At 40.3% G+C, this 27,907-nt stretch overlaps 1 protein-coding gene across 1 annotated transcript in view; it reads left to right on the forward strand.

Moving 5' to 3' along the window:
- AKAP6 (A-kinase anchoring protein 6) overlaps window positions 1–27,907 on the forward strand; it is a gene marked incomplete at both ends in the record, with an annotated part of 373,598 nt that overhangs the window by 100,373 nt on the left and 245,318 nt on the right. The window contains 2 exons of the mRNA XM_079701375.1: window positions 2,684–4,447; window positions 26,449–26,571. Of these exons, the coding sequence (XP_079557501.1) occupies window positions 2,684–4,447; window positions 26,449–26,571 (1,887 nt within the window). The remainder of the gene's footprint in view (window positions 1–2,683; window positions 4,448–26,448; window positions 26,572–27,907) is intronic.

Raw genomic sequence — 27,907 nt, forward strand, 5'->3', positions numbered from 1 at the left:
GAAACTTCCCCCCTTGATATATTTGATTAGTAAAAAAATACATAATAAGTCATAAGAGTAAGCATTCATTGAGTACCCATCCATGTGCCAGACTTGTGTCTTACATATTCTGTCTTCTTTAAGCCTCACAACAGCCCTATGGCATGGCTTATTGTTTCATTTTTACAGATGAGGGAAATGAGGCTTAGTGATATCAAGCTACTGGTTCCTGATCACATGAATAATTAGTGCTTGAGCTAGAATTTAACTCTGAGGTTTGGGCTTTTAATTACTGGAATCAATGAAAACTACATAATCAGAGGAATAAACTTCATGAAGGCATAGAGATACATTCCAAAATGTCTTCATTCATTCAACAGATGTATCTTTGAATTCTGTGTAGCTCACTATGCTAAGTGTTGCAGGTATCCTGGAAAGTCAGCCATTTTCTATGTGATTTATACTCTTGTGGTACTTACAAACTATTGGGATAAACAGATTAATCAAATAATCACAATAATATATATTTAAAGCTTTAGATAAATATTTAAAGGAAAAAAACATAGTTTTGGTTTTTTTTTGCTGTACACGGGTCTCTCCCTGTTGTGGCCTCTCCCGTTGCGGAGCACAGGCTCCAGACGCACAGGCTCAGAGGCCATGGCTCACGGGCCCAGCCACTCCATGGCATGTGGGATCTTCCCGGACCGGGGCACGAACCTGTGTCCCCTGCATTGGCAGGCGGACTCTCAACCACTGTGCCACGAGGGAAGCCCAAAACAGTGTAGTTTTATGAGCACTTATAAGAAAAGATTCTGACTTAGGTGGGTGTTTGGAATCTTGCAGAAGTGAAGCTTGATCTGAGGTCTGAGGGGTGAGTAAAAATTAACTAGTTAAGGGTTTTACAGGTGGGAAGCTTTCTTGGAAGTGGAAATAGCATGTGCAAAGGCTCTGGGGCAGGAGGAACACATTCAAAAACTGGAAGGATGATACCGTAGCCGGGTACAGCCAGGGAGGGGAGAGTGGCTTGAGAGAGGCCTCTTCATATCTGTTCTTAAAGGGTTTGGGTTTTAACCTAGCAGCAGGAAGTTAATAAAGGATTTTAAGCAGAGAAGTAATAGCATCAAGACTTGAAATTTGTAAAGGTTACTCTGGTGGCAATGTGCAGGACAAACTGGAGGAGAGGGTATGTCCGTTTAAAATAACATCCAGTGAATCAGAGAAAATTATGGCACAGGGGTCAAATTATGGGTCAGACAGCCTTTGTTTAAGGCTTAGCTCAGCCTTAGTCCCAAGGCTATGTCCTAGTTATGCACCTTCTTTTGGCTCAGGCTCCACTTACGTAAAACAGGGACAATCGTACAGACCCCAGAAGAAAATTGTTTTGAGGATTAAATGAAAAAGTAGTAGTGGTAATCAACCACCCCCATTTATAAGATGAGGACATTGAGGCCTAGAAAGGTAAAATGAGGTTTTTCATCATTATTATTTATCTGGATGTTGTGGAATAAGAGTGAAGGGAGTAGGAGGTAAAGGCAAGGTAAAGGTCTGAAGGGAGAGAACAAAGCAAAACAAACAATTGACCCCCAAAACTTGATGTAAGGTCCTGGAAAGGCCAGATCTTGGGATAACCTGGTTGAAATGATACAGGGTCCTGCTCACCCCATTCCTCCTCCAGGAGAGCAGAGATCAGGGGATATAGCCACCCTTTACATTTCAGTTTTCTTCCTTCATCTCCTGAGGGCCTCAATTAGACCAGCTATCCTTCAGCCTGGTAGGCATGAAGGATTCCAGGGGCCCTTCTGCCCCGAACAGATCATCAAGTAAAAGTCTCCCCATTTGTTGTGTGATACCAGCACCTGCATTAGTAATGAGAAAAGAACCTGAATTATACAACTAAAGATTAAAAAATTAAAAACACTTACTTATAATACTATTTTTTAGCATAGGGGAATTTCAAATCAGCCTACCTTGAAGGAAGGTGGGCACTTGGCATCTAGCACACACAAATGGAAATGGGGGTGGGGGTGGAGGGTAGAGGAGAGTGCACACAGAGGGCGGGGATGGGGGCTAAGATGATACACTTTTGACTCATTAATTTTCTCCAGGATTTCCTCTGTTTACCTTTAAAAGGTGGGGACAAACAGAAGTTGGCCTTGAACTATTTTTGTTATGTATGCAAATTCAATAGTTCATCTTCTTGTGATTTGTGAATATATATTTAACACAACAGACTTACTATAATTAATTATTCTACTTTAAAATATTTACTGAGCATCTACTATGAGCTCACCACTGTGGTAGGTGATGGAGTGATAAGCAAAAGAGACATCCATGGAGATTTTACTCTCATATTATTTTGTTTTCAGAAATGTATTACTTAAGGCATCACTTAAGAAATGCTTACTAAATGAAAAATATACCATTTTAAAATAGAAAGTTAGGGTAAGAATGGTTATTTTTGGCTTGGCCTTGACCATTTCTATCAAGGCTCTGTTCTCCAGATTAAAGAAAAATCCTTAAATATTTAAGAACAGGATACTATATAAAGCAATATGATAATTAATTGAATATGCCTTTCTGTATCTCAAACCAGAAGCAATTGAGATTGATGCATTTTTTACCTTTATAGTGGCCTCTGCTGAGATTTCATGTGAGCAGCAGTTGAATATAATGTTGCATTTACCATTTCCGTTGTCTGTTTCAGGACCGGCTTGATGCTCTAACAGAAGTGGATGACTCAGGACAGTTAACTATCAAATGCTCTCAGAATTACTTGTCTCTGGATTGTGGCATTACTGCTTTTGAACTGTCTGACTACAGTCCAAGTGAGGATTTGCTCAGTGGCCTGGGTGATATGACCTCTAGCCAGGTCAAAACCAAACCCTTTGACTCTTGGAGCTACAGTGAAATGGAAAAGGAGTTCCCTGAGCTTATCCGAAGTGTTGGGTTACTTACGGTGGCTCCTGACGCGGTCCCTTCCAACTGCAGCGAAGCAGTTAGTGAGGAGGTGTCTCAGGTGTCTCTTTCAGCAGATGACAGAGGTGGATGTGAGGAAAACAGTGCGGCCACAGCGGAGGAGCAGCCAGGCTTAACGCAGGGGCCGTCATCTTCAGGGGAAGCTCTGACAAATGCTGGACAACCCTCTCTGGAGACTGTGAAGCAAGCATCTGATTCCTCTTCCCAACTTGGGGCAAAGAATCAACAGCCTCTTCCTTGTGAAAATGCAACCCCCAAGCGATCCATCAGAGATTGCTTTAATTATAACGAGGACTCTCCCACACAGCCCACGTTGCCCAAAAGAGGGCTTTTCCTTAAAGAGGAGACTTTTGAGAATAATCTGAAAGGCACTAGTGGAAAGAAGCAGGTGGTTGATCTCAAGCCTGAGATGAGCAGGAGCACCCCTTCCTTGGCGGACCCTCGTGACAGAGCTAAACTTTGCCTGGCGTTACAGTCTTCTTACCCCAACAGACCTTCTACTGCCAGCTGCTCATATGAGTGTTTGCACAAGGTGGGGGATGGGAATCTTGAAAACACAGTCACAAGTCACATTAAGGAGATCTCCTCCAGCCTGGGGAGGCTGAATGACCATAAAGAGAAACTTCGACTTAAAAAGCCTCACAAGACCGTAGAAGAGATGCCTTCATGCCAGACACCTAAACGGGACCCCCGTTCAGGCAAGCAAGCCAAAACCACTAAGGGCTCAGTAGTGCCGAATGGAATTCCTTCTAGCACTTCCAAGGCCATAGAGGAGCCAGAAACAGATTCTGCTTCCATGTCCTCACTTGAGCCATATAACCAGAGTAGTTGGAATGCCAAATTGCCAGTGCAGTCAGAAACATCCAGTTCACCACCTTTTAGTCAAAGCAGTGAGTCCTCTGCTGGCTCAGACAACGTCACGTCTCCGGTACCCCTTCTTTCAGAACACAAAAGCAAAAAAAGCTACACCTCCTCCCCAAGTCACGTCACCAGGAACGGTCAGGTTGTGGAGGCCTGGTATGGCTCTGATGAGTACCTAGCACTGCCCTCTCACCTTAAGCAGACAGAAGTATTAGCTTTGAAGTTGGAAAACCTAACAAAGCTTTTGCCTCAGAAACCCAGGGGAGAAACCATTCAGAATATTGATGACTGGGAACTGTCTGAAATGAATTCAGATTCTGAGATCTATCCAACATACCATGTCAAGAAGAAGCATACAAGGCTAGGCAGGGTGTCTCCAAGCTCATCCAGTGATATAGCCTCTTCGCTCGGGGAGAGCATTGAATCTGGCCCCCTCAGTGACCTTCCTTCCGACGAGGAGTTGTGCGTGCCTCTCTCTGGCATGAAAAAATACATTGATGAGAAGTCAGAGAGAGCTTCATCCTCTGAGAAAAATGAGAGCCATTCCACTACAAAGTCTGCTTTAATTCAGAAACTGATGCAAGATATTCAACACCAAGACAACTATGAAGCCATATGGGAAAAAATAGAGGTAAGGGTGGTCTTCTTAATCTGAATGATTTCTTACCTGATTTTTGGAAGTATTGCTGGGAAAAGGTGAACTCTTCCCCACCCCATGATAAAATGTGTTGCTATTTTTGATAAACATAACCGATTCCCTAAAGAAAGAAAAGAAAAAACACACGATGATCACTGAGTTGTAACAGTGGCATCACTAGGAACTGCCCTTGTCCATGCATTAGCTTGATGTGTCCCTGCTGGTATACATCTCTCTGTTGATATTGCTCAAACCTAACATGGCTCCTGATGAGTGGTGGACCCCCTTGAACAGAATACAAAATAAGGTAGAACAGTAGCTGTGCACATGCCAGTACCTCAGGAATACATGGATGGAAAGTTCCAGTTACCCTCAGTGCTTTTTTGATTTGTTGGTTCTAACCCCAGAATAGCTCTCACATCTCCAATATTAACTTCTTGTAGAAAAAGACCAGATATTTCTAATTTATCAGGAATTTTATTCTTCAGTCTTCCTCCTCTGGCTAATAACCATGCTACCTATACTGTGTACCATCTATGGGCTCTGAGATTGGGGAGTTGATATTTTGGGTAAATCTGTACTTTTAGAACAAATTGTTATGTGATGAAATCTTTAAGGACAGACATCAAAATTCTCAGAATTCAGCTCCTTAATGTAAGCTGTGATTTAAGATACTGGATAAAAGTATAGTACATATGGACAGAATGACCTGGAGGAAGAAAATGAAGGTACATAAAACAAAGAGGGTAAAGCTAACAGCAATATATAATAATCGTAACATATATTAATAATTGTTTACTAAGTATTTATGTGTCCAACCCTCACAACAACCCTAATATTAACCCCATTTTACGTAGAGGAGACTGAGGCTGAGAGAGACCAGGCAGTCTGCTCTACAACCCATACTATTAACTAAATGCTCCCATGCCTCTCCATTAGGAAGTGACTAGTACGTACTACATGTAAATACTGTAGTATTGTAGAGAAGAAATAATATCAGTAGAGCTAGGATTTGCCTGGGAAGTTCTTGTGAAATAATAAACCTTCACTGGGGCTTTGAAGGATGTGCCAGGATTTAGAGAGAAGGAAGGTGGGCATTTCAGGTAGAAGGAGCAAAAACCAAAACGCAGAGGTGGGTATTGGGAATGAGCATGGTATTGGGGTCCACAGCTGTCTTGACTGGAAGGTCAGTGAGCAGAGAGCAATAAAAGTTTCCATACATTTAATAGACCTGGTAGCTGCAAGGCCCTGATGGCCAGACCAAGGCAGTTAGGATTTGTTTACCAGGCATCCATGGTAACTTCTCTGAAAGGGACTGAGAATAGTTATACAACTAACAATAACTCATGTTCCTTGGGCTCTTATTTTGTGCTGGTTCTGTGCTAAGGGCTTTACATGCCTTATTCTACTTAAGTCCTGGGAGGTAAGAACTTTTCAGATGAAGATGCTAAGGCAGATTGTGGTTAGGAAACTTGCTCAAGGCCTCACAGCTAGTGAGTGCAGAGCCAGAATTTGAACCCAGAGCCGGCACACTTAAAGCAGTGTGTGCCATGGCCTCCAATAGCCTTTCTGGAAGGCCTAATTGGCAATAACAGGAAAGACGGTCATGGCAGCCATGGCGGTGACCAGTGCAGAGATGCCTGTGGCAGCCAGTGTTAGGGGCTGCTGTGATGGGGGGATGGGCGAATGGGAGGTGCTGTTGATAAAGTGAATGGGATCCAAGAAACTGGTTCCAGCCCTTGCTCAGTCATTAAAGCCAGGAGTGGCCCACAGCTAATGCTGCTCCATTCTGGGCCTTGTTTCTTTTTTGTAAATAGAGATGTTTTAAGCAGATGATGGCTATTATACCAACTTCCAATGGAAGCATCCTTTTATTCCATAGTTGTACAAAGATGAAGCTAAGTTTTCAGTCTCTAGGGACTGGTGTAGTTTTTTTTTTTTTTTTTTTTTTTTTTTTGGTGGTACACGGGCCTCACACTGCTGTGGCCTCTCCCGTTGCGGAGCACAGGCTCCAGACGCGCAGGCTCAGTGGCCATGGCTCACGGGCCCAGCTGCTCCACGGCATGTGGGATCTTCCCAGACCGGGGCACGAACCTGTGTCCCCTGCATCGGCAGGTGGACTCTCAACCACTGCGCCACCAGGGAAGCCCTGTAGTTTTAATAGAAGGAAACATTTGGACGGGTAGCTGCTTGAGGTGGAGGTGAGGCAGGTAATTTTTAAAAATGCATGCACTGATATTGAGTATACGATGAAACTTTTAAGAGGAAATGTAGGCCATTGGAAATACTGTCTTAGAGTTGGGATATGAAATGAAACCTAAAAGGGGATTAAGCCCCTTCCTCAGCCCAACTTCCTTTCAATGCTTCAGGCAGAGGTGACTACAAATCCCCATGTCAGTTGACCTTGGGTATCACATTCTAGCTTTGACCTCCTCCATATAGTGACCCAGAAAACGTATTCAACCAGGAAAATATAACATAATAAGAGAGGGTATTATTTAACATCTTCCTTGTATCAGGCAAATACTTGGCACTTTACCTGAAGTAGTGCTCTCATAAGATTCTCAAAACAACCCTACAAGGTAGGTTTTATTATCTTACATTGACCACTTCTCTTCCTCTCCAGTGCTCCCGCTCTGGTCCTAGCCACCATCACTTCCTGCCTGGATTACTGAGGTAGTCTCCTAACTGGTTTCCCTGCTTCCATTCTGCTCCCCTTACAGTCTATTCCCAACAAAGCAGCCAGAGTGATCCTTTTAAAACATAAATCAGGGATTTCCCTGGTGGTCCAGTGGTTAAGAATCCACCTTCCAATGCAGGGAATGCAGGTTCGATCTCTGTTCGGCTGTGGGGGGCGACTAAGATCCCACATGCCGCGGGGCAGCTAAGCCTGCACGCCACAACTACTGAGCCCACGTGCTTCGATTAGAGGGCCCGCGAGCTGCAAACTACAGAGCCCACACATTCTGGAGCCTGTGCGCCACAACTAAGACCCAACACAGCCAAAAAAAACAAAAACATAAATCAGATCATGTCACCCCTCTGCTCAAAACTCTGCAACAGCTCCCATGGCATTCAGAGGTCCTACATGGACTGGTCCCCTGATTTCCTCTCTGACTCATTTCCAACTGCTCTTCCCCATGCTCACTTCACTCCATTCCCCCTGGACCCTTTGCCGTTCCTGGAACAAGCTGGGTACACCCCTGCCTTTCAGACCTTTGTCAGCTCCCTCTGGCTGCACATTCTCTGTCAGATGCATTTTTTTTCTAATTCCTCCACCTCTTCTGAGACTTGGTCAAATAATAATTTCTTAGGGAAGGTTACCTTGACCACCTTTTAAAAAGTGTGACCTAACTTCTTTTTCTTTTCTTCTACGGCTTTCACCATATTCTGTAATTTTATATAATTCTCTTATTTAGCATGTGTATTATTATTAATTTTTGTCTCCCCTTGCTAGACTGGGAGATCTGTGAAGGCAGACATTTTTATCTGTTTAGCTTGCTAATGAATCTCATGTACCTAGAACATTGCCTGCTACGTAGTAGGTGCTCAATAAAGGTTGTTGAATGAAAGAATGAATGAGTCCCCATTTTAGAGTGGAGGAGAGGAGTTCAGGGCGATGAAATCACCTCTCCTAAGCTGCACAGCTAATAAGTCATAGAGCCATGCTTCAAGCCCTATCTGCTTTGCTCTTCCCACTAGATAAAGTCTTGGGAATAGAAGAATTCCCTGAGAGACTGAGGATAGATGGAGAAGAGAAGAGGAGGACAACTGACTTTCAAGTTTTAGCCCAGTTACGAGGCAGGAGTAAGGAAGAGGCCTAGTTGTGGGGACCAGGAAGGAACAGGATTCTCGGGTATTAAGTAAATGAAGGGAGAAGAGATGTTTAGTATGATGAACACTAGCTTCATTCTTTGCAAAATGGAGATCAAGAAGAATAAGGGTAAAGAAAAAAATAACCTTCAACCTTTAGATTTGTTTTAAAGAGTCAGTGAGGACCTTAGAACTCGTCCTGGAAGACATGGCTCCATTAGGTTGGACTCATTGGTACCAAGTTAATGGATGCATGACGTAGCTGATTCCTTTTCTCCCCAGAGATATAAATGTCTTCAAATGCTAGATTATGGTGTCCCAGCTATAGTTCAGTGACTCAGCTGTTTGTTAGCATTTTATCTCAGAGACATCTATAACCCAATTTAAAAACTTCTTTGGTGCCAGCTAAGAATGTCCTTGCACATAAATTATTTCAGATTCATTGCAGCAAATATTTGTCTGAGTGCTTGATCTTTGTAACTAGGCTATGTAAAATTGCAGTCTAGTCTGTGGTAGCAGCACAAAGACAGTCACCCTTGCTGCTGCCTAGAGGTAGAGCTGGGATGTGGTCAGTAATACCAGGTTAATGGGAATATAGAAGAGGTTTGGTCCTGGGATTAACTTGGCACTGATTTCTGCCTTTCTTTTTCCAAGAGGTAAAATGGTCCAGATAGGATCCATTCTATCTTTCACCCTCATTTCGACCATATGTTGACACATCAATGATACCACACTGATGATGGCAGTCATTAAAGAAATATCATGTTGTCCTGTGTTCTCTTTTCCTTCTTCTTCCATTGTGGTAAAAAAACATAACATAAAATTTGCCTCCTAACCATTTTTAAGTGTACAGTTCAGTAGTAAGTGTATTCATATTGTTGTGAAACAGATCTCCAGAACTTTTTCATCTTGCAAATCTGAAACTCCATACCAATTAAACAACTGCCCTTTTCCCCTCTCCTCCAGCCCCTGTTAGGCACAATTCTACTTTTTGTTTCTATGAATTTGACTACTGTAGATGCCTCATATAATTGGAATCATATAGTATTTGTCTTTTTGTGACTGGTTTGTTTCACTTAGCATAATGTCCTCAAGATTCATCCATGTTGTAACATATGACAGGATTTCCTTCCTTTTTAAGGGTGAATAATTCCACTGTATGTATATACCACATTTTGTTTACCCATTCATCTGTGGAGGGATATTTGACTTGCTTCCACTTCTTGGCTATTGTGAATAATGCTGTTATGAACATAGGTGTGCAAATACCTCTTCAATACCCTGCTTTCAATTCTGTGGGGATATACCCAGAAATTGGATAGGATTGCTGCTGGACCATATGGTAGTTGTACTTTTAATTTTTTGAGAAATCACCATACTATTTTCCGTCATGGTTGCTCCATTTTACAATCCCAACAACAGTGCACAAGAGTTTCAGTTTCTCCATATCCTCATCAGCAATTGTTATTTTCTGGTTTTTTTTTTTTTTTTTTTAAGATAGTAACCATCCTAATGGGTGTGAGGTAATATCTCATTATGCTCTATTGGAGTATAATTGCTTTACAATGGTGTGTTAGTTTCTGCTGTATAACAAAGTGAATCAGCTATACGTATACATATATCCCCATATCCCCTCCCTCTTGCATTTCCCTCCCACCCTCCCTATCCCACCCCTCTAGGGGGTCACAGAGCACGGAGCTGATCTCCCTGTGATATGCGGCTGCTTCCCACTAGCTATCTATTTTACATTTGGATTTGGTAGTGTACATATGTCAATGCTACTCTCTCACTTTGTCCCAGCTTACCCTTTCCCCTCCCCGTGTCCTCAAGTACATTCTCTACGTCTGCATCTTTATTCCTGTCCTGCTCCTAGGTTCTTCAGGACCACTTTCTTTTTTAGATTCCATATATATGTGTTAGCATACGGTATTTGTTTTTCTCTTTCTGACTTACTTCACTCTGTATGACAGTCTCTAGGTCCATCCACCTCACTACAAATAACTCAATTTCATTTCTTTTTATGGCTGAGTACTATTCCATTGTATATATGTGCCATATCTTCTTTAACCATTCATCTGTCGAGGGACACTTAGGTTGCTTCCATGTCCTGGCTATTGTCAATAGAGCTGCAGTGAACATTGTGGCACATCACTCTTTTGAATTATCTCATTATGATTTTGATTTGCGTTTCTCTGATGATTAGTGATGTTGAACATCTTTACATATGCTTGTTGGCCATTTGTATATTCTCTTTGGAAGAATGTCTATTCAAGTATGTTGTCCACTTTTTAAATTGGGTTATTTGATTTTTTGTTGTTGAGTTGTAGGAGTTCTTTATATTCTGGATCTTAACCTTTTATTATATATTTGATTTGCAAACGTTTTCTCCCATTCCTTTTCGCTCTGTTGATTGGGCCCTTTGATGCACAAAATTTTTAAAGGATGATGTGGCCCCATTTGTCTATTTTTGCTTTTGTTGGCTGTGCTTTTGTTGTCATATCCAAGAAATCATTGCCAAGACCCATGTCATGAGGCTTTTATTTTATGTTTTCTTTTAGGAGTTTTACAGTTCAAGTCTTAGGTTTAAGTCTTTGAGTTATTTTTTATTTTATCTCAGTGTGATTACCTCTCGTGCTTTAAAGATCTCACCCCTAGCTTTTTCGTGTGGTAGGACACAACTTCAAGAGACAAGATTCGTCTTTAGGAAGACACTTGGGAGTCACTCTTTTTAAAAAGTCCTGTCTGCCATTCTTTACTTGATTTGAAACACAGCTGTATTTTTCTTTATTTGTCCCCAGAGTAACTTATAATCAAGATCTGCTGTAAATTTAATTTTCACCTGCCTTTGATGTTTCTTTTATACCAACCACATAGCAGTTTTCCTAGAGTTGGTGGAGTGGTAGTCTGCACTTTGGTGTTTATAATGATCTCTTAAGAGCATCCTATCAGATAGGAAGCATTTTAAGGTCATTGGATTCCACTGCTCTTCACTGGCATTTCGTTTTGTATGTGCCTTTCCCTTATGCTAACCTTTTCCCTCACAGTTGCTAGTCTTCCTCCTATATCTGAATTCTCTCTCTTCCTTATATCTTCTCTCCTATTCTTTTTCTTTACTATTCTTCTGGAATATATAGTTTTCACTCTCTGGCACCTATTTTCCCTTTTAATTTCCTTCCCCAAGAGTATCTTCTACTTTCTTCCTCTGATGTTGTCCTAGAGATTCTCAGATTCCAAATATGAGAGGACTATGAGTTGGCTCTTCATCACCATTCGAGCTTGAACCCTTGATCTTCTCAGTACATTTCTTAGTCTTAGAAATATGTATCCAGAGGGTTGAGGAACTGTTTAGATGCAAGAATAAACAATTCAGTTTAAATATCAAGGAAGAAGCCACATTTTTAAAGAGTTGGGAAGGCTCAGCTTTGTAATTAAAATTGGAAGATTCAGGAGTCCTAAAAGATCACAAATTGAACATGAATTGATAGTACAGATTATTATTCAACAAGCGGTGTTAGTAGCAGAATGCTGTAGGAATCTGAATATTCTTCTTTATGCTATGAACAATCTAAAATTTTGTTTTAAATTCTGGACTTAGAATTTGAAAGAGGTAGGACAACATAATTCTAGGCTCTGTTTATTAAAGAAGATAATATTTGATAAGTCTCAAGTGGAAAGTTACACAATGGGAGAGCGAGGAAGGAAGATAACAAGTGTACCTAGACCAAGCATCACAGAAGGTGGACTACTTGAGCTGGACCTTGAATAATGAGTAGAATTTAGAAGAGATGAGAAGGCAGAATGTTAGTGACAGAAGCTTTGGTATAAGCTAAGGTTGAGGGCAAGAATGTTTAAGGTATATTTGGGAAATAGTAAAGGGTGTAGGCTAAACTGCTATAAACAAAGAGATCCCCAAATACAATAAGATAGAAGGCCTTTTCTCTCTCACATAACAAGAGGTAGGCAGACAATCCAGGGAAGATAGAGGCCATCTAGGGATTCAGGTGCTTTCTCCCTGTTGCTCTTGTACTATGGTGCACCAATGCTGTATCTGTGTTCCATCTCACCAGAAGGGGAACGTGGAGAGCACCCAGCTTTCTTCTCACAGACAGGACTTGGAAGTTGTACACATTTCTTCTGTTCACATCCCATTGGTCCAGACTTTGTCATATGGCATCACCTAACTGCAAAGGAGTCTGGGAAATTAGCCTCTAGGCTATGAACTTTAGGAGGGAGATGTTCTCTTAAACCAATTGCTGGTTAGAATAGAGTTAGTTGAAGGGAAGGGGAATATAAAGTTAGAAAGAAAGGACCAAAATATGAACTTCGAATTCCAAGTGTTTACGTAGCACAGACACAAAATAAATACCTGTCTAATGAATGCATGAATAAATGAATAAGTGAGTGAGTGAATGTATTATTCAGATTGAACTTTTTCCTTTAGACCAGGAGTTACAAACTAAAATGACTCTAAGAGGGGCAGACAGATAATATAAATGAGTCATACAGCCGGGTGGAAGTGGGGAGTGAAAGAGACTGAGTAACGGAGGGTAAGTGCCAGGTCCAGAGGGCAGCCAACTGCTCAGTTCCAAGTGATTGTTGCACGGGAGTGTGGGCGCTGTGTGGCAAGATCTTGCAATTTTTAAAAAGAAATAGCAAATCTGGGTTGTATGTGACATCTCCCAATTTGTTAATTTTTGGTCTGAACAATTTAAAAACGGGCCAAATAAAACACATCCACAGGATAGGTTTAGCCTTCAAGTCACTAATTTGCAATCTTTCTGAAGAGGAGACATTACTTAAAATTTTTGGCTCAGGTGGTTGGTAGTTTAAGGTTAATCTGGCCATGGTGTGCTGGATACAGCTCTAGCGAAGTGGTTCTTGATTGTGGCTGCACAGTATAATCACTGGGGTACTTTGAAAAAAAATTCCAACTTCAGCCTCCACCCAGAGCTATTAAATCAGACTCTTGAGGGATAGGTATTTTTTAAAGCTCCTTCATGCATTTCTGATGTACAGTCAAGGTTGGTAGCTAATGCTCTAAGACTAATTTTGAAGGTTATTGCTAAAAGGGTCTGAACTGTGGTTTTGGAAGCCAACTAAGGAAAATAAAGAAACAGAGGTGGGCTTCCCTGGTGGCACAGTGGTTGAGAGTCCGCCTGCCGATGCAGGGGATTCGGGTTCGTGTCCCGGTCTGGGAAGATCCCACATGCCGCGGAGCCGCTGGGCCCGTGAGCCATGGCCACTGAGCCTGCGCGTCCGGAGCCTGTGCTCCACAACGGGAGAGGCCCCAACAGTGAGAGGCCTGCGTACCGCAAAAAAAAAAAAAAAGAAAAAAAAAAAAGAAACAGAGGTGGGAGATGTTATAAAAGACAAATCAATACAATTTTGTGGGCTTTTAAAAAATGAGATAGTGGAGGAAGGGGGTCAAAAGAGTTGAGATTTCAAGCTGAGGTTTGGGGCAGGGAGATGTAAGGACTTTAATAAATGGTTCCAAGGGACATAAGAAATTAAGATACACAGTTGATGAACGGGGCAAAGGTAAATGTTATCTTATATGCAAATGCTGTGGCCAAATCCAAGTTGAGAATTCTCAATAACATTAAAAAATAAAGCTACACAGTTCTTTTTAAGGGTAATATTGTATATATTTGTGTATAATTTATTTGTTGCAATGCCAGGAAGAAAACTGAATTAACATTACTAATGGATTTGTTGGGACGGTTGTCAAGGTCATTGCTCAAGGTTACTGGAGAAGAACCATAGGGATCCAAAGCAAATACCTTCCTGGTTAAACCAGTAGGAATGTTTCAATCCTGCGTCAGTTTGGTTTCTGCAGAGCTTTAGCTGGGTCTCGAGCCTTTATCAATGGTGATTTAGCACCACCGTGAGGCTTCATCCAGTCAGTGCGTCTCGTTTTTACATTCTGAAATGTATGCGGAAGGTGCAGTTTTTTGTTTGCAGTTTTAAACATTAAGATGAAAATAGTTCTTTGTTATTTTCTTGGTGTGAAAAAGCTATGATTAAATTACATTTTGCTGTGTCAAGATGATGAAAGTTTCTAACTGCATTTGACAGCAAATATTTCTATGATGATGAAAATCAAAAGAGGAATAAACTTAGTGTTGTATTTTTAAATTCAACTAAAATTATTATTAGGATATTAGTGAATTCTTCTTTATCCTTAAGCTTAGAGTAATGACTCTGTATTAGCTGTAGGATGTTTTAGAAAGGTAGCAATTAAAAAAACAAACAAAAACTTGACATATATTGCCTACTTATAACATGTCAGGCAAAAGATGATAAGAGTTTTATTCATTTAACACATTTAATTCTCAAGAAAAAAAATCCTTCTTTGATGAAGACACTTTTATTATATCCTCATTTTACCAATGAGGACAGAGATATTATACATAGAGAAGTTAGTCATTTACTTAAGGGTACAAGACTTAAAAGCAGGAACTTTGGGCTCAATTCACAGCCCCCTACTGTTTAATTATGAAAACTAGAATATCACAGCCCCCTACTGTTTAATTATGAAAACTAGAATAAGTTGCTGAAAGTTTACTGTTTACATCTCCTAGTCTTTAAAATGGGATATTAATTATGTTTGTTACGCCATTACACAGATTATTGTATGAAATTACAAAGAGCAGCAGTTCATTGTAAACTCTAAAGGCTACATACATACTAGTCTTATCACTATTGTGACTTTTCCTATGAATTCAGGGAATAGCATCAACAATAATAGAAAGAACTAGAATAAGAATCTTAATTCTGCCCCTGTGTAGCATTGTGACCTTGGAAACTTAACTCCCAAGCCTCAGTTTCGAAAAATAAACATTAGTAAAGAAATTGAATTGGCTGACCTCTTAAGATACATCTCAGTTCTGAAATTTTATAAGAGACTAAGAGGCATAACTGAGAGATGCAGCCAGTTCTCTGCAAAATATTCACTGGAATATATCACTTCAACATGGAATTTCTTTCTGTTGCATGGAATTCTGGGTGAATCTCCCTTAGAAGACTGTAATGGTAAGTGAGTGTGAGGCTATGGCATTAGTGAGCCTGGAGGTATGCAACTATTCATGCTGCATTCCCAGCACTGTAATGTGAGAAGAACCAGACATCCTAGAGGAATTTGGGGCCTGGCTAGTGTTTGCTAGATGCCAGGAGACCATGGACAATGGTGAACGGCAAACAAGTGAGTAACCCAGTAAGAATTAGATATGGATTAAGGTCAGCTAAATGGAGCAGATTGGAAACATTCATCTTGGCAGATTTGCCGTTGTGATGTCTTAAAATTAACTGTCAGCACTGCTGTTTGTGCTCTGTTCTGACAATATGGGGGCAGATCATTCCAAGAGTGTGGATTCTGTGTCCGGCTCACTCATGATGTCAGATCATGTCTGAGGCTCTTGATCTCATTCTATAAAGATGATTGGCCTGAGATTTGCATGGTGAATAAGCAACTTTACCCAGGAAAGGTGCTGCCTGTATGCCGAGGCCCAGGTGCTTTCCATCTTTCAGGTAGATGAGGTTCTGTGTATTATCCCCTATGTTATCTTGAGCAAGTGACTTGATCTCTCTTGCCCCAGTTTCCTCCCTTGCAAAATAGGGTTAAAAGTGTATCTTCCACATAGAGTTTTTTTTTTTTTTGGACCATTAAATGTGTTAAAATGTGTAAAGAGCTCATAATAGTACCTGGCATGTAGTAAGTGTTCAATAAATGTTAGCTCTTGTGGTTGTTATTATTATTACTATTATGGGAGGGGAGGGGTGAGGCCTCAGCAGCTCTTTGTATGTAGATGGCTCTGGCCTTTTGGGATCAAATGCTACCACCCTATTTTCTCCTCCTACCTTCAGGCATCTTGGTCATTATGAAACTTCAACCTCCTACTCACCCCCAGCCCACAATGGTTAAGGCCGCCTGTCCTCCTTCCTGGGACCTGTGATAGTCGCCCTAGACTCCTGCACCCCTCTTCCCTGTGAGACTCTGGGCCTTCTGCCTTGACAGATGATTCTTATGTTGTGTTAGAGATAATTCTCCTCTAACTGGCCCAATAATTTTAGTTAATGCACTTCTCTGACGTCTTAGAAAGTTTATGTAGGGGAATTTGTGCTATGAATGTGTGTTCATATAAACACAAACAGCCTTCTAGTTTATAATATTGTCACACAACAACTTATAAATAATATGTACTTATTTGTGTATAATTTGTATTTATACATATTTGTAATACATATTTATAATTATGTACTTATAAATAGTAGTTCCCACAGCACTCTAACCAGAGGAATCTCATTACAACGTATTATGGGAAGAAAAAGGAAGGGACTACAATAAGTTTACAATTGCCCCTGAGACCCCTGACTGCTAAAGATGGAAAAATTAAGCAAGTGTGTTGAAGAGGTAGCACTAGGTTGGGATCATTTGCTGGGAGAGGAGCACTGAAGCTGGGTTCTGAAGGATAGATATGGTGAGAGGATAGAAGACATTGGGAAGGTATATGGAAGTCACCAAAGATCAGTTCCCTGTGTAACTAAGAGACAACAGGTAAATCATCTGAACATCTCTGGCTTTGAAGGAGGCTCTATATGCAAGAACCATAGATGGTAACAGTAAGAAAGGCATGAGACATTGTCCAACTTAATTCCCTCATTTTACAACTAGAACATGCCTCTCTCAGGAGTGCTTCCTATTAGCACATCCTATTTTCTGGTTATACCAGATTTTGCGAGCTTGTCACAAAGGGGCAGCAAGTACTTTTTATTTTTTTTTTTCAAGATCAACATGAATATGTTCCTAGTGCCCCTCAGCTGTTGGCTTTTTATCTTTGTTGCCCTGATGGACTTTGAAGCAGATTTCCCTTCTCTGAATTTGGTGTATGTTTCACAGTTTAATTTAGGGACACAGCCGGTGTCGAGAACCACTGAGACAGACACAGGATGAGGGACTGGGGTGAATAAAATTGAGTGCTTTGCACTGTGGGGCCTCAATCGGTAGAAGACCCAGCGGATATGCCCCTACACACTGTTCCTAGGTTCTCTCCATGCCCATGGTCTCCAGTACCACCTGTATGTTGCTTTCTCCAACCTAGATCTTGCTCCACACCTCAGAAGCCAAACTCATGCTATCTAATACCATGTTTATTATATACCTGCAAATTACTTCTTCCTTCTGAATATCTTATTGCTTCTTTCAGAGAATAGTACCTCCAACGAAAATTGAAAGCTGGCAGTCATCTCAGATTGTAACAAATTTCTCAAATTTTTTAATCCATCACATTCAACTGGTCCTGTCCATTTTAACTTCTGTCTCTCTCTGCAGTCTTGCATGTTCCCTCCATGTCCACTGCTGCTACTCAGTCTAGCCCTCATCGACTTTTTCATGGAGTAGTGTAGCAGCCTCTTTACTGGCTTTTCTGATCTCAGCCTGACACCTGGCAATCCACTCTCCACACTGCAGTCAGAGCAAGTCTTCTTAGATGCTAATCAGATTCTCCCTCTCTTCTGCTTCAGACCTGCAGTGACCACCCCCATCGTTCTTAGGATAAAGTCCTAACTCCGGAGCGAGGTGTATGTGCCTGGCTCTTGGCCAGACTCTCCAACCTCATTTCTCAGTTTCCCTATTTGCCTCCAGAGTGTTAGCCATCGGCTACTTAGATTTCTCAGAATGAACTGTTCTCTACTGGATTTTATCTGCCAAGGATGTTCTCTGTTCCTTTCAGTGCCCTCTATTCTTTTTCAGCTGGTCCAATGCCACCCAATCTAGATACTATACCCAATTAGGTAAACCAACAGTACTCAGGAATTTTACATTATTCTTTAAAACTCTAATTCTGTCCTTTTTTTTTGAACTCTAGAAATTTTGTTCAAAAGATGTCCACGGGGCTTCCCTGGTGGCGCAGTGGTTGAGAGTCCACCTGCCGATGCAGGGGACACGGGTTCGTGCCCTGGTCTGGGAAGATCCCACATGCCGCGGAGTGGCTAGGCCCATGAGCCATGGCCGCTGAGCCTGCGCGTCCGGAGCCTGTGCTCCGCAATGGGAGAGGCCACAGCAGTGAGAGGCCCGCATACCGCAAAAAAAATTAAAAAATAAAAAGATGTCCACGAAAACTTTAAAGTGAACAATTAGAGTTCTATACTTAAGGACACAGCACCTGAGTTCTTCTGCCTCAGCTACCAACTGGCTGCCTGTTACCAATCAAGTAGTTAACCTTCCTGAGCCTCGGTTTCCTCACCTGTAAGATGGGGGCATTGAACTAGATGGGATGTCAGGGCCTTTTGAAAATCAGGTCTTTGCTTCTAATCTGCATGGGAATGCTTCTCCTTTTAAAGCAGATGTATTTAATAAATGCTGTTTTCTATCTTCTTGGCTCCAATGATAGTGCAGTGGCTGAGCTGTTACCCTTTACTGACTCACGGCCCTGAACTTCTCTGGTAGAAAGTTGGTTATTTTCTTGCTCATTCAATGTGATAAACTCTCCGCATTGAATTCCATTTTTTTCCTAAAAGTATAACTTTGTTATTACTGAAGAACTGTATGTCCCCTAGAAAAAATTTAGAATATTTAGATAAATAAGACTCAACAATCACAAGTAATGTTTTTAATACTTTCAGTATCTACAAACACTCCCATCTTGCTACATGCATTCTTGTTCCAGTTATTAGATTTACAAGGAGGTTTTACTAATCAGGAAAGTATTTATATCTAAACACAAGATTATAACAACATTTCAGCTCTGTACTTCAGTGTCAAGGAGACAGCCCTTTTCATTAAAACTGTATGGACATGTGAGGAAATGTTGTTTGTTAAAAAGTGATTGATTAGCTCCAACAATCAATTGTTGGGGGAGATTTTGAGCTATAGAAAAAAGAGAGAAGGAAGAGGAGAGGAGAGGAAGGGAGGGGAGTGAAAGAAAGGAGAGAGGAGTGAAGAACAAGGGAGTGAAGGGACTGGGGGAGAGGAAAGAGAAGGAAAAGGCAAAAGAGAACAGTAGTCAAGAAAGAAAGGAGAAAAGGAAGACGGAAAAGAGCGCAGAGTAGGGAGAATGACCTAGAATACAGGCGGCTGTGATGGGAACGTGGAAGTCGTGTGGCACAGGCTGGGCTTCTCACAGAGGCTTGGGAAGTAAGAATGAACAACAGTGCATGTTTCTGTCCTTTGTTTTTCTCTGTGAACCTCAGGGTGAGTCTGCTTAGAAAGACGGTGTGGTGTAGCAGTTCAGAGCTTGAGCCCTGGAACAAAACTACTTAATAGCTATTTAATGGCTTTATGACCTTGAATAAATTGCATAACTCTTCTATGCTTCAGCCTCTTCCTCTGTACAGTAGAGAAATTTGTGAAGATTAAAGGACTACATAAATTATCAGAAGAATAGGTGGTAGATAGTCAGCACCCAAATGTTTAGTACTGTTATTTACAATACTGGATATAAAATACCTATAAGTAAACTATTAAATGATCATCATCCTAAATTCTAAAGTGTGAGCATCTTAGGTCCTTGTTTGGGATTTAGAGGGAGATGAAGATGATCTGATATGCTCATCCAGTGCCTCTGGAGGATTGGGGGTGCTTGAAACAAGGTCTTACACAGAGCCAGTGAGCAAAGCTATGTGGGAGAATCCCCAGCTTCACTGCTGACAGCCGTTGAGTATTTGAGCTTGTCTGTGCTTCAGTTTTCTCCTCTGTAAAATGGAGAGTGTGGGAATCTTACAGCATAGAGTAGTTGTAAGTATTAAATAAGTGCCTGACATATCATTGGTACTCAGTTAATATTATTATTAGTTCCAGTTTATTCCCAATTCTTTTATTCATTCCTATTTTTATTAGACTTTGATGATATACATTCCAAACTTGTTTTTCCCTTAAAATTGTCGATTATTTCTTCTTAGAAATCAATAGGGAGCAACTGAAGTCAAAGCCTCTGGATTTGTTGGAGGAAATCCTTTCCCATTATGAGAGTCAGGGATCTTTCTGGGCTCTTCTTTTCCCAGTTGAAACCACTGTCATTAGTGTTTGAAGAAATTGGGGATTCAGCTCAATTTATCCCTTCCACATGATACTGAGTTCAGAATAGAACTTCCTACCTGGTCAGTTTTAGATAATACCATTTGATGCCCTTTTTATTCTCTCTTTCCAACTGACAGCCTTTATTCTGGGATAATTTTATCAGAAATATTTTAAAATTCTAAAGACATTCCATTCAACCTTTAGAAGAGAAGCTAAATATTTCATAAGACATTTCAGTATTTGAGTTTTCTTGTGGCAACAGAGTTAAAACTGCCTTAAACCATTTCATTTTCTCTTCAGTCTTTCTTCTAAGAGTACACACCATACCCTCCCTTCTGTCAATTACTTGTACTGTGTTGCATTTTATAGGTAAGGATGTGGGTAAATGTGTGAGTTGGTTGAGTCCAAAGTACCACTTTTAACTCGCTTTGATTTTATCTTGAGCCTCTGTCTTGGTGGCACATTAAGTACACTGATATGTGGTTAGGAAAGGTAAATTACATTTGAGTGCTATTGTGTAAAAAGCTTAATTAGTCGTTTCATATAGGAATTAGTTGTATAAGAATTAAGCAAAAATGGAAGATTAAATATATATGTTGGTAGATGTACATAAAATCTCAATGCATAAGTTTGCTTCTAAGGGGAGTTCTAATTTTACCAGCTGTCAGAGCCTAAATTAAGCTTCCTTGTGGGTAGGGTAAGAGGATTGCAATTACTCATTGGTAACCATTACTAATGTAAAGGCTGGCTCCAAAGCATGTGTCCTGTTTTGAAAAATTAAGCCAGATTATTCTTAAACTTGTAGCTGTTTAATAGAGAAATGTGATCCCCTTTGGACTTGCTGGTGGAATAAGGAGGTAGGGAAATCTTTGCTAACCTGCAGGTTCAGATGCTGCCCCTGCCACACCGCCTCATGTGATGATCTGAGACAGAAGTCATGACTCCCTCCTCTGCACCCCCAGAGTGGTTGGTGCCACCTCTCATATTGTGGCTGTGAGAAGACTTTTCTCTCCATTTTCCCTGGACACCTAGCAGAGTGCTGTATGCTTAGTGAGTAACCAAAAGTTTTGAGTGAATGACATAAAAGATCAAATTGGAACCTGTTAATTAGGAATGGTTTTTAAAAATCATTTATCAAGCCAGTCTTTAAAATATAATTTCTCTTGAAATCCTCACATAAACCCCAAATGGATATCCCTGTCCCTGTCTTGTAGATGAAGAAACTGAAGTTCAGAGACATCAAGTAGCTCATTTAGTTTATACTGTTAGTAAGACGTGGATGGAGCCTGGAATCAAATTCAGTTTCGTCTGGTTGTAGCAGCTATTCTCTTATCATTATCCACACTGGTTGATGATAAGCATGTTTTTTTCTCTTTTACTATACCCTCTCCTGCTGCCACAATTAATCCTCATTTAAATGTTTTTCAAGTTCTAATTTCTGCCAGGGATTTAGACAAATTGTTAGATCAGCTGGCCCAACTAGATCATTTGAGTCTCATAAAGACCCTGTGAGGTGGGTACTACTGTCACCCCATTTTACAGATGAGAAGACTGAGGCCCTGAGAAGTAAGGAGACATGCCCAGTGCCATGTGCCCAATACCTGGCACATAGTGAATGTTGTATGAGGATTACTTATTGTTTCATCTAGCATTGTTCAGATGAGGTCATTCAGTGAATCCTTTAATCTTGGAATACTAAGAAAGGGGTAAATACTTTTTTTGAATGGTTTAAAAAGTTCAACAGCAGAGGCTGCCCTTTTTTATTTTCAAAAATACAGTGAAAATAGTTCACTTCTTGATGATATTCAGCAGGTCCCTCTCTGAAGGCAGCTGACTTGATCTGGACTAGGTCAGATTTCACATTTGATTTCTCTGTCCACTGAGAAATGTATATCCTTCTGGGGCTGAACACACACATGTTCACACACACAGCCAAACAACAAATACTGAGAGGACATTAGCAGTTGAGCCCATTGGCTAAACTATCTCCTGAGAACCAGGGGCCATCTCCTCTGTGATTAAACTGAGTCAAACTCATCTGTAATTAAGGCACTGTTAGAATGGGCTCGCTTAAGCATGTAACTGCCTTAAAGTTTTGGGTTAAATTTTCTATAAATTAGAAATGAAATTTACAGAGATTTTTGCTTGCTTTAAAAAAAAAGTTTTTGTTGTGTCTAACCTCGTCACCCATCCCCTTTCAGAAAAATTAACAGAAAATAGTGAATGTGAAGGGGGAAGGACTTAGAACATAGAGAGTTTTATCTCAGCGGTAAGAATGTGGGAGTGGCAAGAAATGTTTCTTCGCCCTCATCTGGGTCAGATAATGTGTCTCTAGGAGCGCTGTTTCTAGAGGGCACCGTGGTACCATGAGAGGAATAGACTTTGGAATGAGATATGGGTTCAGATCCCAACGCTGCCAGTGAGCTAGTCACCTTCTTTGACCCTCAGTTTTCTCATCTGTAAAGTGACCATAATCAGCACCACTTCACAGAATTGTGTTGACAAGTGTCTACTTCCTGTTGTATACTTCCCATTTTAGAGGAATAGTTTTCAATTTCAATTTGTTCTAAAAATCATGTAATTCTATAAAAAATTACCCCTGGGCTTTTAACTCCATAAGGCAGGGACCATGTCTTGTTTCCTACTATGTCACTGTTTCCTGGTCCCATGTCTGATACAAGGAAGGCCCTCCTTTTTGTCCCAGCTGCACATGACAGCTTTGTCAAAGGGCAACAGTAATCACCCACACAGTTTCTAGTTAACCAGACTAGGTTTGTCATAGAAGAGAAATAGTTAGGAAAATAAAAGAAATAATGAGTATTCTTCTTTAAATTGAAGCATAGTTGACTTACAACATTGTGTTAGTTTCAGGTGTACAACAAAGTGATTCAGATACATATATATATATATTTTTTCAGATTATTTTCCATTATAGGATATTACAGGATATTGAATATAGTTCCCTGTGCCATACAGTACATCCTTATTGTTTATTTTATATATGGTAGTGTGCATCTGTCAATCCTGTACTCCTGAGTTATCCCTGCCCCCCAATTTATGCCTCCCCCCCTTTCCCCTTTGGTAACTATAAGTTTGTTTCCTTTGTCTGTGAATCTGTTTCTGTTTTGTACATAGATTCATTTGTGCTATTTTTTAGATTCCATATATAAGTGATATAATATTTGTCCTTGTCTGGTTTACTTCACTTACTATGATTATCTCTAGGTCTACCCATGTTGCTGCAAATGGCAATATTTCATTCTTTTTCATGGCTGAGTAGTATTCCATTTTGTGTGTGTGTGTGTGTGTGTGTGTGTGTACCACTTCCTTATCCATTCATCTGTCGTTGGACACTTAGGTTGCTTCCATGTCTTTGTAAATAGTGCTGCTATGAACATTGGGGTGCATACATCTTTTCGAATTAGAGTTCTCTCTTTTTTTTTTTTTTTGGATATATGCCCAGGAGTGGAATTGCTGGATCATATTGGTATTTTTTAGCTCTTTTTTTTAGTTTTTAAAGGAACCTCCCTACTGTTTTCCATAATGGCTGCGCCAGTTTACATTCCCACCGATAGTGCAGGAGGGTTCAATAATGGGTACTTAACCTGTTACGAGAGTGTAGCTGTTTGCAAGACTAACTTTATATTTTCCTTGCAAATATAATCTTCAAATGTATGTTAACCAGCTGAGGGCTCTAGCAAATTATTTTTCACAAACCTGAAAGTGTACCTTTACATACGCTTGCACTGTGCTTCTTAGTCTTTAAAGAGACTGATGCTTTAGAAAGTTTAAGAGTAAGATTCTTTAAAAGCACCTCATTAAGGAACTTTCAAAATGCAAATGATTTGATTCCTCCAGCAAATGATTTGGAAGTGGGAAGTGTGCTGTCAACTGATGGTAGTAACAGGCTAACGGCTGTTCCATTTTCTCCCAAGTTGGATGACCAAGGTTTCTTCCAGGGGTTGAATCCTGGCTTGGCTCCAATCATCAGGCTCTCAGAACATGTATCAAATATGAGTATGGCAAGGGGCCCACCGAGGAGGAAACAATTAAGGGGGTAGCCCAAGAGGACTGGGACCTGTGGACTGGTCACCCTCAGTGTGCCCCTGGAGAGCTCGGCAGGGAGTCAGAGAAAGGTAATGGAAGAGGTGCAAAAAGGGACGAGAAGGACACCAGTGGTAGAAAATGACAGGAGAGAGACTGAACAGATGAGATACAGGAGTCTGAATGACGAAGGCTAAAATGTGGCCTTTCAAAGGTTTGTAATTCAGCCTGTAGCAGTGAGTCGAACGTGTGTAAAATGTGCTTTTTATGTAGTACAGCATTGAATTGTGCCGTGAAGAAAATGTGATTTTTATAGTTGTCTTTGACTCTCCAGGTAAGTACATGTGAACTCAGAATATTAGAGAAACAAACAGGTCAAATACTAAAAACAGAAACAAATTTGGGTATAGACAGAATTCTGATATGGACAGAGTACATTTCACAGGAAAATCCGGGAGCGTGTCCCAACTCTTTATTGCTTATAAAACTTTTTCTAATGATTAAAATTACCTGAATTCAGTAGACCAGTGCTTAGACATGCTTTATGTTCAGCTGAAATTTTTACTTCAGTGATATTTATCATTTTATTCCCAGTTATGTCCAACAGTGTGCTTTACACAGAGTAAGTGCTTAATAAATATTTGTTAAAAGAATGAATGAGTGACCAGTATATCTCTTGTACTAGGATTTGATTTATATTACAAAATAAGTAAAATTTTTAATTTTTTTCTCATTTTCCTATGTTGTTACTTATGTCAGCCTCATTTTCCTTCATTCACACCACAAAGCCTCTAGCAGAGCTTCTGAAAATGAGCATCAAATATTCATTGTCTGCATCCAAATGTGAATTCTGCACATTGCATGGTTTGGTATATAGAGTGGCGACTACTTGGTTTCTCTAGGAATAGCTGTCTCATGATATGGGGATAGTAGTCAGTACACTGTCCACTACACAGAACACTGGTGACAGTACACACAGAAGGGGGCTGGGAGAGGTGGAGAAATAGCAGGTGACAAAGGTATCAAGAATCGAATGGACTACCGTTTCACTTGCTTTCATGATTTCTGTTTATATTTTTGTGGCTACACATGTAAGCAGGAGGGGAGGTGGAAAGCTAAGATTCCCCCTGATAGGGAGGAGTGTTTAGCTTTTTATTACAAGTTAACTCACAAGTTGAGCATTAAAATATTAACCAAAATTAATCAAAAGGTAAATCTGAAAAATGGGTTAAGTTCAATAGGGAAATAGCTCTCAAGCCATCTCAATGAGTTCAAATGTAGAAGCCTGTCCTTTCTCCTTTCGACCTCCAGGTGGTGCTGTTTACCCAGCCATGGCAAGCAGGTGCCCAGCCCCGTTTCCTTCCCCTAAGGTTCACAGCTGGGCTTTCATTTTTTCAAAATATTTTCAGTTTCCACAGATGTGTTCTCTTAAATGGTCAATAAATTTTTATAACCACTATTTGAAAACTTGCAAGATTTTTGTGAATTGTGCTTCTTAGCCAAGAATATTTTTTTTTATGTCCAGGACACACCCAGAGTTAGGCGTTTACATTTGTTCATTGGTCCTCTACCTTTCCTTGCTTCTTAGAACCCAGATTCAGTCACAGACATTTGGGCTGTTAGTAGAACTCATCACTCATCCAAGTCCCTTTAAACACTTTTGTAATTTAAAAATAGATTTCTAGTTCAGTTAAGGCACCTCAACTCCACGGGCTTCTGAGTAAAGAACACCATCTTTATAGGAGTACTTTTATCCCCCAAAGCCAATGAGTGTTCCTAGCAGACCTGACCTGATTTTTTGGTGAGGGGGCGCTTGCCATACACCCAGAAATGTTTTGATGATTTGAGGTCACCTTTCCAATGACACCCTGCAGTCCAATCCAAGTTCCTCAAAAAAAGTGTTCCTAGGAAAGAACTAAGAGGGAGTCATGGACAGTTTCTTTCCATTTTAATAGATTTCAGTGGCAAGAATGGTGGGAATTTTGTTGTACAACGTGGACATAGGATGGGAGTGCAATGGTATCAATTTTACCATCGACAAGGTTTGGAATTTTTAAGATTGGCTTTAAAAAAATAACCAGTTAACATGCTTTTCTTGTCCTTTTTTCCTCTTTTCTGTCACAAGGGGTTTGTAAACAAGCTGGATGAATTTATTCAATGGTTAAACGAAGCCATGGAAACCACTGAGAATTGGACACCTCCCAAAGCAGAGACGGATGGCCTTAAATTGTACCTGGAGACGCACTTGGTAGGCAAGATTGTGCTGCTCTTGCTGTTAGTTAGGGAAGGATTTTAATGTGCTACTTGTTTGTTTATGGAGAATATCAGTTTTACTTATCAGAAGTCATTATATGCTAATAAGCCAAGTTTTAATGGGGTAAACTGCAGAAGCTGAAAATTAACAGGCATTTCAAGTAATACTATGAAATCTAAATCCTCCATATTTCAAGCTATTTTTTCAAAACTTTTTCCAGAAAGGTAAGTAATTATTTTTAAAAATACCTTAGAAAATTTTACTAGACCTTTGCTCTCTAAAGTGACAATTGAAGGTTTTCCTCTTCTTAAAAAAAAAAATGAAAGAGGTAATTTTGATGACCATTCTAAGTTTTCTAGAATTCTTGTAAAATTAATGGACCTCTCATTATCAAGAGAGTCTACTTTATCTGTTCTACATTGGGTTATTTTAATAAAATATTTAAAACGATGATCTCCATCATTTTTGCTGCTATGTGGGTTTTTCAGCATATAATTAATACAACTGTCATTACACTGGTCCCTGTGCACAGGGAAATCCATGGAGAGGAAGTAGAAAACACTTGGATGAATATGCTTCTGAATACGTTAGAAGCAAGAATTATAGACTGGGGGACATTTGATGAACCTCATGAGGTTTTTACTGAATGCTTCAAATGGCCTATATCAATTATGAAGGGGTGGAAACCAAGTAGTGGAGTGTGATAAAGCATGAAGAAAAAGCACGTTGTCATAGGAAATGAAAATTCAAGCTTTAAGGATCTCATCTTTATTCCTTTCACTGATAGCATAAAATCGACAAAGGCAATGAACACGAATCCTTGGGTACCCGACTGTGGGGCTGATTTTCTGCCCCTCTTACATACTCAGAATTTGGATTGAGTAAACAGTGTGTGGGAGTCCTGCATGTATGTTAGTTCACAGGGTTCCAGAACTGTTCACTGTGATACTAAGTGAGAGAAGGAGAGAGAGGGAGAAGAGAGAAGGAGAGAAGAGGGGGAAGACAGAGAGGATGTTTTAGTTTTTTGCTGTTTGCATTTTGCAGTGTATTTTATATCATTGCAAGAAAAACAGCCTCAAAATCCTATTGCTGAATGCAAATAGTCTTGTGAAAGATTAAAAAAGAAAATCACAAAACTGGTAGAGGATGCTTCTGTTTTTAGAGACCTGGGTTGATGGTGTGTAAATATGCCAGTGACCCTAACCACCTCTTTTGTACGTGGGTTTTTAAATACTGCCCTTAGTATTCAATTCCCTGTTGAGTAGAGCCTTGATTTTTTTTTTTAAAGAGGGCATTTCATAATAGCAAGATAAAGATATTCAGTGCTTTA

The sequence above is a fragment of the Hyperoodon ampullatus genome (assembly GCF_949752795.1).
Source record: "Hyperoodon ampullatus genome assembly, chromosome: 3".
Taxonomy (NCBI): Eukaryota; Metazoa; Chordata; class Mammalia; order Artiodactyla; family Ziphiidae; genus Hyperoodon; species Hyperoodon ampullatus.